General features: G+C 48.3%; 1 protein-coding gene across 1 annotated transcript in view; it reads left to right on the top strand.

Annotated features, from left to right (window-relative positions):
- LOC311233505 (neurexin-2-like) overlaps positions 1 to 12,357 on the top strand; it is a gene marked incomplete at both ends in the record, with an annotated part of 583,916 nt that overhangs the window by 85,760 nt on the left and 485,799 nt on the right. The window contains 2 exons of the mRNA XM_084320472.1: positions 4,831 to 4,995; positions 6,173 to 6,336. Coding sequence (XP_084176598.1) covers positions 4,831 to 4,995; positions 6,173 to 6,336 — 329 coding nt within the window. The remainder of the gene's footprint in view (positions 1 to 4,830; positions 4,996 to 6,172; positions 6,337 to 12,357) is intronic.

Below are 12,357 nucleotides of genomic sequence, written 5' to 3'. Positions count from 1 at the left end.
ACACGTCTGTCCGACCCGTCATTCAGCCCAGGGAACAAAATTAACTTTTTGACTTACCAGCCATTTGGCTGGTAGATTTTAAAAACTACCAGCCAGGCAGATTTTTTACCAGCCAAAAATTAAAAATAGCTTTTTAGTATATCGCCATGTGTTATTATTACTATATAATACTCTCATATGCTATTTTCAATTAATATCATAAACAACATAAGGAATATTAGCATAATTTTGAGTGGACTGAAGGAATGAGTCAGCGTTAATAGTTTTAAATGCAAATAATTTATTGAAACATAGAATATACAATATACTCCTCTCCTGAGTCCTGACTAGTGACTTCATCGTCTTTCCAAACGCACGCACACACACAGAGAAAGGGAGAGTGCCCCCCCCCCCCCCCATTTCCCTTTCCCCAGTCCACACTGTCTGCTGTTCTCTATGGCTCTGCCGCTGATCAGGATTAGCTTGTTAGCTTACGCTAACATAACGTTCATTTCGGGCGATGTGGGCATAAAGGAATGGCGACGATGCAATGCATGTTAGATGCATTTGACCCGTTGTGAGAAGAAGAAAAAACCACAGACTTATTTCGGCTCGCAAAATAGGCGCACTGCTGTGTAGCTCTGCTCTCAGGGAACAAACTTAACTTTTTGACTTACCAGCCATTTGGCTGGTAGATTTTAAAAACTACCAGCCAGGCAGATTTTTTACCAGCCATTGGCGGTTGGCTGGTACTTATTTTGTTCCCTGATTCAGCCGCTGCGGCGCATTCCCTTGGCCCTCCGTGATGCGGTGGAGGAGGAGATTCATCATCTGGTGAAGGAGGACGTCATAGAACCGATCAACGCCTCTCCCTGGGTGTCCAACCTGGTGATAGCCAAGAAACGGGGGGGGGGCGCGGACTGCATCTATGCGTCGATCAAGCAACACGGGGTCACACTCAACGCGGAGAAGTGTACATTTGGAGCTACTGAGGTCGAGTTCCTGGGGTTCAGGCTCTCCAGGGAGGGTATCACCCCGATCATGTCCCACACCGAAGCAATCCTGTCCCTGCCGGACCCGCAGTCGCCGTCCAAGCTGTCTTCTTTTCTGGGCATGGCTGCCTACTACCTCCGGTTCATGCCACACTATTCTGACTCGACAGCCCCTCTGCGCCAGCTGTTACGCAAGGATGCGGTATGGGACTGGACCCCGGCTGTGCGCGTCATCAAACAACAGCTCACGTCCCCGCCAACACTGGCGCATTTCACCTTGGTCACCTGTGACACCTCTGGGGTGGCGCTCGGCGCCGTGCTATCCCAGGTTCATGGAGGGGTAGAGCGTCCAGTGGCTTTTGCCTCTCGGGCCCTCACACCAGCCGAGCAGAAATACTCGGTGGGGGAAAGGGAGGCACTCGCCTGTCTGTGGGCCTGCGAACGCTGGCATGTCTACCTGTATGGCAGGGCGTTCACCATTCGCACAGATCATCAGTCTCTGACAGCGCTGCTGGCGACCCGAGGGGCGGGGCACAAGCCTATGAGGCTACTGAGGTGGGCTGATAGGCTGAATCAGTACAACTTCGGACTCGAGTTTATGCCGGGGCGCTCTAACACGGTAACTGACCTTCTTTCGAGAGCCGTCTCTACGACAAAAGAGGCGGGTGAGGCGAGTCCTGAACAGGAGGACGACGTGGACTGGGTCCACATGCTGCATGGACCGCTCAGCGCAGTAGTCACGCTGGCTGAGCTGCAGCAGGCTGCAGCTGAAGATGAGACATTTGCAAATCTCCGTGCCTATATCCAGGACGGCTGGCCAGCCACGGTGGAGGACAGACTGCTCCCCTACCGCCGAGTCCGCGACGAGCTCTCCTGCTGGGGGAGGTGTGCCTCGCCCGCGGTCACCGCGCTATTATACCAGAGGCGCTGAGGGCCAGGGTATTGCACATGGCGCATGACGGCCACCTGGGGGTGGTTAAGTTGAAACAACGCTGCAGAGACACAGTGTGGTGGCCTCACATAGACAGCGACGTAGAGGAGCTGGTGCGCAACTGTACCTGCTGCCTGCTGAGTGGGAAAACGGGCCAGCCGGCTACAGCACCCCTCACCCTGACCCCGTGGCCGTCCGCGCCGTGGGAGCACATTCAGGTTGACCTATGCGGAGAGCTTCATGGGGCCCCGGCACATGCCCGCTACCTGATGGTCGTGCACGACCTACACTCAAAGTGGCCAGAAGCCATCGAACTCAGCTCCATCACCACACAGAGCATCACCGACAACCTCGTCAAGCTGTTTGGGCGCTGGGGCCTGCCCAGTGTCGTCACCACAGACAATGGGCCTCAATTCATTTCGGCAGAGTTCTCTGAGTTTTTGTCACTGAGGTCCATCAGGCACATCAGGACGTCGGTCTACCATCCTGAAAGTAACGGCGGCGTTGAACGCCTAAACAAATCTCTGAAGAATGGAATCCGAGCCTGCCTGGAGGAGGGGAAAACCTTCAGCGCTGCACTCACCCAAACTCTCCTGACCATCCGGGCATCCAAGCACTCCACCACAGGGGTCTCTCCGGCTCTGCTCATGATTGGGCGAGAAATGAAACAACCACTAGACTGCTTGAGAGCTGAACCGGCCCCTGCATGCGAGAGCCCTGGGCTCGAGAAGGCCAGAGATCAGGTCCAAAGCTCACAGGCTCAGATGAAACGGTATGATGCCTCTCACAGAGTACAGACCCCCGCTATGTCAGCAGGGGATTGGGTCAGGATTAAACACGCCAACCGCAAGAACAAGCTGAGCTCATACTGGTCAGCACCCCTCCGAGTGACCCGTCAACTGGGTCCGGCCACCTACAGACTAGATGATGGTTCTCGCTGGCACTCAAACCGCCTGCATAAGGTTGGTGCCCCGACACTGCCCGCATCATCCCTGAGCCAAGCTGCAACCCGCAGTTGGCAGCCCCGCTTGGAAGCAACCAGGGTGGGAGGTAACCCACCACAACCACCAGACCCTGCTCCCCAGACTGCTCACCCTCAGAGGGTGAGGGCTCCACCCGCTTGGCATGGGGACTATGTTACTGGGTAAATGCCACGGGTTGGTGGACTGAAGTGTTCAGTTTCTGTTCATGGACTGGAATGTTCTATTGCTGTTGCAAAAGGGAAGGGGGGGGAAATGTTATGTCCTGTTATGCTACGTGTAGGTTGTGACATACTAGCAGTTACACTGTAGGCTACTGTGCCTTTAATAGACGGGCGTGGTTAGCGCTCGAGGTAGGGCTGGTGTTGTAACGTAAACGTCAGTCGAATAAAGTTATGAAACTACACAGTCGTGTGTTCATTGTCTCAACATAATAGTTAGTTTGATGATGCGGCGTGATTGGTTACTGCCTGCAGTCTGGAATGTTAAACGGCCACCACACCAACTGCCATTGACACCTTGGTTGGCCGACCCTTGCGTATTGTCACCACCGGGCTGCAGCAGCCCACACACACACAATATCGTAGCCTAGGCTGCCTATAATAATGCACAGACTGGGGCTGCTGGTTTGGGTTGGCATAGCCTCGCCTGGCCTTACATACCCGCCACCTATGGAAGACGGGTCCCTCTCTCTCTCTCTCCATCTCTCTCCCTCCCTCTCTCTCACTCGTCCGCCTCGCTCTGTTTGAGGAAGTGAAGATATTTCCACTCGCTCTGCTGTCACTGTCAACCTTAGAGGGGGGGGGGGGGCGTTAGTTATGCAAATCAGTGCTATATTCACGTCAGCAAAACTGTAAAATCAGAACAGCTTAGTTGAGTGAGGGAGGATCTTGTGAACTCGAGACTAGACTGATGCGTCAATATGATAATTAACGACAGACCACATTGATATAATCCCCAATTGCTAGGAAAACATGCTAATCACTGGAAAAGGCTATTTATAATGCATGTCCCCTTTAAATGATAAACAAATGAGTTCGAGAAGGAGCAGAAGGAAGCAAATGTTTATCTAGTCCTCCCCCTTCCTCACAATATCATACACAAAACAAGATCTCTTACAAACCTAAAATAACAAACAAAATAAACACCAATAAAATAATAACACAAATAGAAATAAAAATGCATAAAATAACAATTTTAGAGCTCCTCATTTTAGTACGAGGAGGAACAGTACAGTAAACGGGTATCTAACCGTTGTCTCTCATTGTCAACTCTTTCATCAGGGTGACTCTCTTGTGTCTCTCTCACACACACTCATTACATTTTTATTTCAACGTGAAGATTAATTGAGCCCTCATTTTCAATGATGCTGAGCATACAAACACAATAATAAATACATGATAAATACAATAAATATACAATAAACAATCCAATATACAATAAGTGCAATCATAATAGAGTTTGTACAATCAAATAAATGTTAAACTGCCCAAAGGATACCAAAGTAGTTTTAGAATTTGTTGTATGTTCGTTGTATGATATTCCACGTGTCAGGAGCACAGAAGTTTACATCAGAGTGAAAGCCTCTCTCTCTCTCTCTCTCTCTCTCTCTCTCTCTCTCTCTCTCTCTCTCTCTCTCTCTCTCTCTCTCTCTCTCTCTCACACTCTCCCTCTCTCTCTCTTGCTCTCACACACACACACACACTCTCCATCTCCCCCTTTCTCTCTCTCTCTCTCGCTCACACACACACACACACACACACACACACACACACACACACACACACACACACACACACACACACTATCTCTCTCTCTCTCTCTCACTCTCTCTCTCTCTCTCTCTCTCTCTCTCTCTCTCTCTCTCTCTCTCTCTCTCTCTCTCTCTCTCTCTCTCTCTCTCTCTCTCTCTCTCTCTCTCTCTCTCTCTCTCTCTCTCTCTCTCTAGGTGACTATCTCAGTGGATGGTATTCTGACCACCACAGGTTACACCCAGGAGGACTACACCATGCTGGGCTCTGATGACCTGTTCTACGTGGGTGGTAGTCTGAATGCAGCCCATCTGCCGGGCTCCCCCGTCAGCAACAACAACTTCATGGGCTGCCTGAAAGATGTGAGTGTAGCCACACCTCATAGGGAATGAACCCAACGTTGATCACCCTGATTAAACCCTTTCACTACCACACTACCAAAGGGTTAACCCTTTCACCACGACAACACAGAAGGTTAACCATTTCACTGCCACACGAAAAAGGGTTAACCCTTTCACAACCACACTACAGAAGGTTAACCCTTTCACTACCACACTACAGACGTTAACCATCTGTAGTGTGGTAGTGAAAGGTTAACCTTCTGTAGTGTGGTAGTGAAAGGTTAACCGTCTGTAGTGAGGTAGTGAACGGTTAACCTTCTGTAGTGTGGTAGTGAAAGGTTAACCTTCTGTAGTGTGGTAGTGAAAGGGTTAAACCTAGGGATGCTCGATATTGGCTTTTTTACCGATACCGATATACCGATATTGTCCAACTCTTAATTTCCGATACCGATATCAACCGATACCGATATATGCAGGGTTTCCCGACCCAAAAAACGGAATAATTTCAGGTAATTAACATTACATATCTCTTGTTGTGGAATTAACACAACATTATGCATACTTTTGACGATAAATAAAATCAGAATTTGTTCTTACTTGCTAGCCTGGGTAAATAAAGATTATAGAAAAAGATTTTTTTTCTTTTTTGAAAACCGATACAGATATTTTCCGATATCACATTTTAATGCCGATATTGGCAGATAATATCGGTAAACCTCATCTTATCTCAATGCCGTAGTTGAAATAACAAAACACAATTGGTCTAAACTAAGCCAACAGTCATAATGAACATAGCTGGTTTGGTTCCCCTAAGGGAACATATCTAAAAGTCTTAATCAGACACATTCAAGTGTCTACATATGGGCCTGGGAACCTGCTGACAGACGGTGGAGATAAAAGCCCTGGCTGTGGCTGTAACATCTCCTTGCTCCTTTTAGCTCATGGAATGTGCAAATTGAGATGTGATTTGATTATGAAATACTCTTTTCCTTTCATGGAACTGTGCATCACTGTGCCTTATCATGAACAGAACAAATAAAAATAAAATGGTATGAAATAAAACTAAAATGGTATGAAATAAAAAAGAAAATTGTATGAAATAAAAATACTATTTTATGAAATAAAAATTTGGATAAGTCCATTTTGCGGCCTGGTGAATAATTGGACAAGTCACAATGTTCTTCCTCTTGTTTCCAAGGTGGTCTACAAGAACAAGGAGTTCAGACTGGACCTGTCGAAGCTGGCCGCCGAACGTGACCCCAGAGTCCGTATCTATGGAGACCCGACCTCCCACTGTGAGGACGTGAAGGCGCCAGAGCCAATTACGTGTGACACGCCATCAGCCTACCTGACTCTACCAAGGTCACCGTGAAGCTCCGCAGACATTTCACTGAAACGCAACAGAAAGCACACGGTTTTCATCTATAAATAATTTGAATTTGAATTTGAATTTATTCACACACACACACACACACACACACACACACACACACACACACACACACACACACACACACACACACACACACACACACACACACACACACACACACACACACACACACACACACACACACACACACACACACACACACACACACACACACACACACAATACAATACATATCATCATGGTGAGAACATCATCATCAAAATCGTGTGCGTGTGCCAGGTCTCCCAAGAAGCTATTTAAAGATTTTGGAGGGAGACTGATCACAAACAAAGGTCTCCAAATATGGACAACATACAACATGCATACACACCTACCTACTTACATACATACTATATACATACATAAATACAGACAATAATATTCCCAAGTTTGGTTAATATTTAGAGATATGATTTGAGCAATTTCTCTTTCAGTGATTTTTTTAAGGTGGATGTGGATTTTGACTGTTTCAGACTCTCGTCGAGCTCGTTCCAGATCTGCGGGCCCCTGCATGCTATACTTAGGCTGGCACATTTGAGCTTTCTCCTCTTACCAAAGATAAAATGCCTATTCCTGTTATGAATGTGCAGGGGACGGCAGACTGGGTCAAGCTAATACATACACACACACACGCACGCACGCACGCACGCATGCACGCACGCACGCACGCACGCACGCACGCACGCACGCACGCACGCACGCACGCACACACACACACACACACACACACACACACACACACACACACACACACACACACACACACACACACACACACACACACGGGTATCACATTAGAAATGATCTAAATAACCAAGGTGACTGAAAGCTGCTCATGATGGGATGTGGAATCTCTAGCATGCTAGAGATAAACTAATGTTCTGTATCGTATGGCTCTCGCTCGGCGTCACTCTCTGCACTGTCCTCGCACACGTGCACGCGCACTGAATAAAGACCACAATGTACCTTTAATCCCAATATTTGTCTGACCACACCCCTATCAGCTTACCCATATAAGCAGGGCTGGGGCCACCCACTCGCCTCCTTCTCGCTTTCACCACAAGGAAGTGCCTCGGTAGATCCCCACTTGACGTGATGTGATGGTAGGAGAAGAGTTGGAAAACAAGGATACGTTGACATCATATCTTTATTTTCTCTCTCACTATATTCGAGAAAATACGGCGATATTGTCTTCGTACTGGAGTGTCTGGAAGATGATGATCATTCTAAAAATCCTCCACCGGTTTTCGTATTGGGAGTTCGCGCCGCTACATGCCTTTCCAACTGCAGTCCTTGCTGTGTGCTGGTTGCGGTAAAGACACAGCTGGGCTGTAGGACGCGCCGCTGTTGTGAGAAGCGGTGGGTTCCAGGTTTGGTGAGTTATGTTTGGCTGGCGAGCTCCACTTGTCTGTTAGTGCTATGGGGGCTAGTTGACAATGTTTATGAAAACCGGCCCCAGACTAGGGTCCTTTGTTCAGCCTCTTAGGCGACAGAAGACCTTGGTCTGAAGCCCATTATAGTTAACTAGTGGGCCACGACCAATAACACTGGTGATCCCTGTGTTTTCTGGACGAGTGGTTGTTTCTCTGTCACCGTGTAGGCCCCTTCTTTCATATGCAAATGAGAGTATTCCCTCACGAGGAAATATGGGCATGGATGATCGTTAGCGGAAGATCTGTGTTCAAGTCAGCTACAGGCCAGTTGGGTATTGTGCTGGCTCCGTCGGGTGTTGGTAAAATCACCGTTGTAAAACTGTGTTAACATCTTGTTTCTCTTCTCTCTTAAACAGTGAGGAGGGTTTCAGAACGGCGGCCTGTCTGAGTGATTGTTATATCATTGTGTACAAGTTCAGGTGATAGCTGCTTAGCTTACGTGCTAGTGGTGACCTACTGTTAGCCAGTCAGCTGTTAGCTGCGGCGCTAGCCTGTTGTGATCACTAGGCAAGGAAACGTTAGCTTGCGTGCTAGTTATGGCCTACCTAGGCTAGGCTAGGAAACGTTAGCTTGCTGCTATCGGCCGAGTGCGGCCGTTAGCTTAATGCTACACTGTTGAACGTACTTTGATTATAACATGTTTTAAACACTCTTGACTACGACGTCATCTTTGACAGAGGATGTTCGTCGAACCTGCCCTGGGCCAGGACGGCAAGGACTGTGTCAACAATGTGGACCATAGCGGCGGGATGGAGCGGCGACGCTGCCCAGGTCGACAACACAGAACGGCTGTGTTTACTACGGTGCCTTGTTGGAGTCTGCAGTTTCGCTTGATCTGTGCTCAAGGTAGGCCAGGTCTGACCAGACCTTGAGCACTTCTTCTTGCTTTCCCTTCTAAATGTTTTGTAAATAACGATGTTTTCCAAAACGAGTGTTGCTGCACTACATTTAGGATACGATGCGAGTTATGTGTGAATTGTCTTGTCACTGGTATTAGCTTCTCCATGCAAAACGGGTTGTTTGTTACAGATGTGGAAATGATCTGGTTTGTTGTGTTGAGAAACATCATGTGTGTTTATGTACTGTGTACTCACAACTAAGGGGGTTAAACTAACCTATAAAGCTATGCTTAGTGACATATGAGTAAAGAATGATTCTTTTCTCAGCCTGTAATGACAATGAACAGTGTGTTCACATATTAACAGGTTTACCTGTTCAACTGGCCGTATTAAGGGTAAAGTAGGAGGCTTGTGTTTCCCCCCGGTTCCCTGGGGACTTCTTCATCCTCCTCTCAGACATGTTGTTGCACTACATTGTGTCACTGTGTGGTAGGGATACGATGTAACCCTTAGCTTGATTGCTGAGGTTGTGCTAAACACTGCTTGAGAAACTTTATTTTCCTAAAAGAAAAAATTGTTTGGTCGCTTTTCGTGTGTGCTTAGCAAGGCCTGTGGCCGATACTAATCGAGAATTATGTATTCTCTCATTATGAAAAACGACGTTCCTCTGTGAGGTGTGATGCTGCTGTGTGCAGCACATGGGCTATGGCGTCCTCCGTGGACCTGTTGGGGCGGTATGCAAATTGCAGGGGGTCCATGTTGATGGGGAGGGAGGAGCAGATGTAGCCCTTTACTAGCTTCTCAAAGCACTTCATGGCTATGGAGGTGAGAGCTACAGGGCGGTAGTCGTTGAGGCAAGCAGGCTTGGATTTTTTGGGTACAGGGATAATAGTGGACTTCTTCAGGCAGGTGGGGATGACAGCCTGTTCTAAGGACAGGTTAAATATGTCAGTGAATACTGGGGCCAGATGGTCGGCACAGACTTTTAGGACGCGGCCGGGGATGCCGTCCGGACCTGCTGCCTTCCTGATATTCACTTTTTTAAAGGTCCGCCTCACCTCATGCTCTGTTACCCTGAACACTGCGCCTCCATCAGCAGCCGACCCCCCCCCCCCCCCCCATTGCCGTGGCTTGTGAGCTGGTGTTGTTATTACCAGCATCAAACCTCGCATAGAAGGTATTGAGGTCATTTGCTAAGGAGATGTCACTGTTCAGTTTGAGGGAGGCGCCTTTGTAGTCTGTCATCGTTTTGAGCCCCTGCCACATAGCTCTAGAGTCAGCTTGTTCAAACTGGAGTTCAATTTTATCCCTGTAGCGGCGTTTGGCCTCTGACACTGTCCTCCTTACGTTGTATCGCGCCACCTTGTGGTCATTCATGTTGCCTGCCACTAGGCCGTCGTTGTATGCTTTGGTGCGCTCTCTCAGAGCTTCACGGACGGATTTGTCTACCCAGGGTTTTTGATTTGGGTAAACTCTCATTGTGGTAGTGGGGATTGTTTCTTCCACCCTAGTACAAACATCACACCTGGACAAGAGGCAGGGGAACTATGTGAGAATGCTATTCATCGACTACAGCTCGGCATTCAATACCATAGTCCCCTCCATACTCATAGCCAAGCTCAGGGACCTGGGCTTGGGCTATGACCTCTGCCAGTGGGTCTTGGACTTCCTGACTGGCAGACCCCAGGTGGTGAGAGCAGGCAACTGCACCTCCTCATCCATCACCCTCAACATAGGGGCCCCCCAGGGCTGTGTTCTGAGTCCCCTCCTCTACTCCCTGTACACACACGACTGTGTGGCTCAGCGGAGTAGCAATACAATCATCAAATTTGCTGACGACACAGTGGTGGTGGGCCTGATCTCTGCCAACGACGAGAGGGCCTACCTGGAAGAGGTCAAGGTCCTGGCGGGATGGTGCCAGGAAAACAGCCTCTCCCTGAACGTCAGCAAAACAAAGGAGATGATTGTGGACTTCAGGAGGTCGGGGGTCAAGGACTACAGCCCCCTCAGCATCGACGGGGCACCGGTTGAGAGAGTCAACAGCTTTAAGTACCTCGGAGCCTACATATCCGAGGACTTGACATGGACCACACACATTGACAGTGTTGTGAAGAAGGCACAACAACGCCTCTACTTCCTCAGGCGCCTAAGGAAGTTCCAAGTCAGTCAGAAGATCCTTAAGAACTTCTACTCATGTACAATAGAGAGCATCTTGACCGGCAACATCACCTCCTGGTTTGGGAATAGCACTGCACAAGACCGAAGCAGACTACAAAGAGTGACACGTTCAGCCGAACGCACAATTGGAGGGGGGCTCCCCACCCTCCAGAACATTTACAACAAGCGTTGCATGGGCAAGGCTAAGAGAATCATTAAAGACTCCAGTCACCCGAACAACTGCCTCTTTGAACTGCTGCGGTCAGGCAAGCGATACCGGAGTCTCAAGGCGAGCACAGAAAGACTCAGAAGAAGCTTCTATCCCCAGGCCATCAGGCTGCTAAACGAACAATGAATGAACACTACACAACAACAACCACCAAACGCACATAGCACACACATCCACACGCACACACTCACTTTAAACAAACACACTGTAGCACCCACTCCACACACTTTATAGCACACACCCACTTTAAACAAACACACTGTAGCACCCACTCCCCACACTTTATATTTATTGATGAAGGATTGCACTACAACTCGTACACCTTACTGTAAATTGTACCTAAAATTGTACCTCATCCCATTTCTGCTTTGCACTAGATAGTACTGTACATTAGTACACTGCATAGTATTGTATATTATATGGTAACTCAGAACATTGTACATATGTCTATACCGACACTGTGACCTCATTTTTTTTTTTTTTCTTCTTCTAAATTACATGCTATATTATGTTATTTGATACTATCTTGTCTAGCACAGTCTCTGGAGCGTAACAGTAAGAAGCATTTTGTATGAAAGTATTCTGTACTTCTGTATGACAACTATTAAAGAACTTGAACTTGAACTTGAACTAGAGTGTTTTTGCCATTTTTTGTAGGTGATGATGGGTTGTGTGTGTCATGTGACCTACAACTGGGTTGGGCTGGCCACAGAAGCACATGTGTAAGTTTGGTACCGGGGCTCTTGGAGAGCCCTCTCTATTCTGTGTTTTTTTCCTTAGTAAAAATCAGATAGCAGGTTAGCACATGCGCTGTATGAAGCTGTTAGACGCTTCATGGAGCTGACTATGACTGTGTCATACTCTCTTTTGTCATTACATCGTATCATGGGTGTGGGGTCGTAAAGGGGTGAACTGGTAACCTTTCCTCCCCTTTTTTCTGTTGGTCAGGGGTAAACCCACCTGTCCTTCAAGGTTCCTGTCACGTTGCGGTTCGGCACGTTACGGGGTGATGGGGGGGGGGGGTGGAGGGAGTTTCCTGGTCCCACGCCCTGGAATATTGGGCGTGTGCACCGCAGAAATTCCCCCGCCATAGAGTACGTCACCGTGCGCGTCTCTGTTGGTAGGACTTCCATGTGCTGTTCAGGTCCATATGATGGATCTGTTTAAAACGGGGGGTGGTCAGGGCTCCTCCTCACGAAGCTCCTATTCGGGCCTTCTGTGAGTTGGGACTCTCCTTCCATGTGAGGGAGCCTCCTCAGAGTACAGAGCCTCCTCCTCAGATTGATAAGGTGA

This window comes from Notolepis coatsorum, assembly GCF_963971535.1.
Source record: "Notolepis coatsorum genome assembly, chromosome: 8".
Taxonomy (NCBI): Eukaryota; Metazoa; Chordata; class Actinopteri; order Aulopiformes; family Paralepididae; genus Notolepis; species Notolepis coatsorum.
The sequence above is the reverse complement of the archived record's forward strand: the minus strand, read 5'-3'. Positions and strand labels throughout refer to the sequence as shown.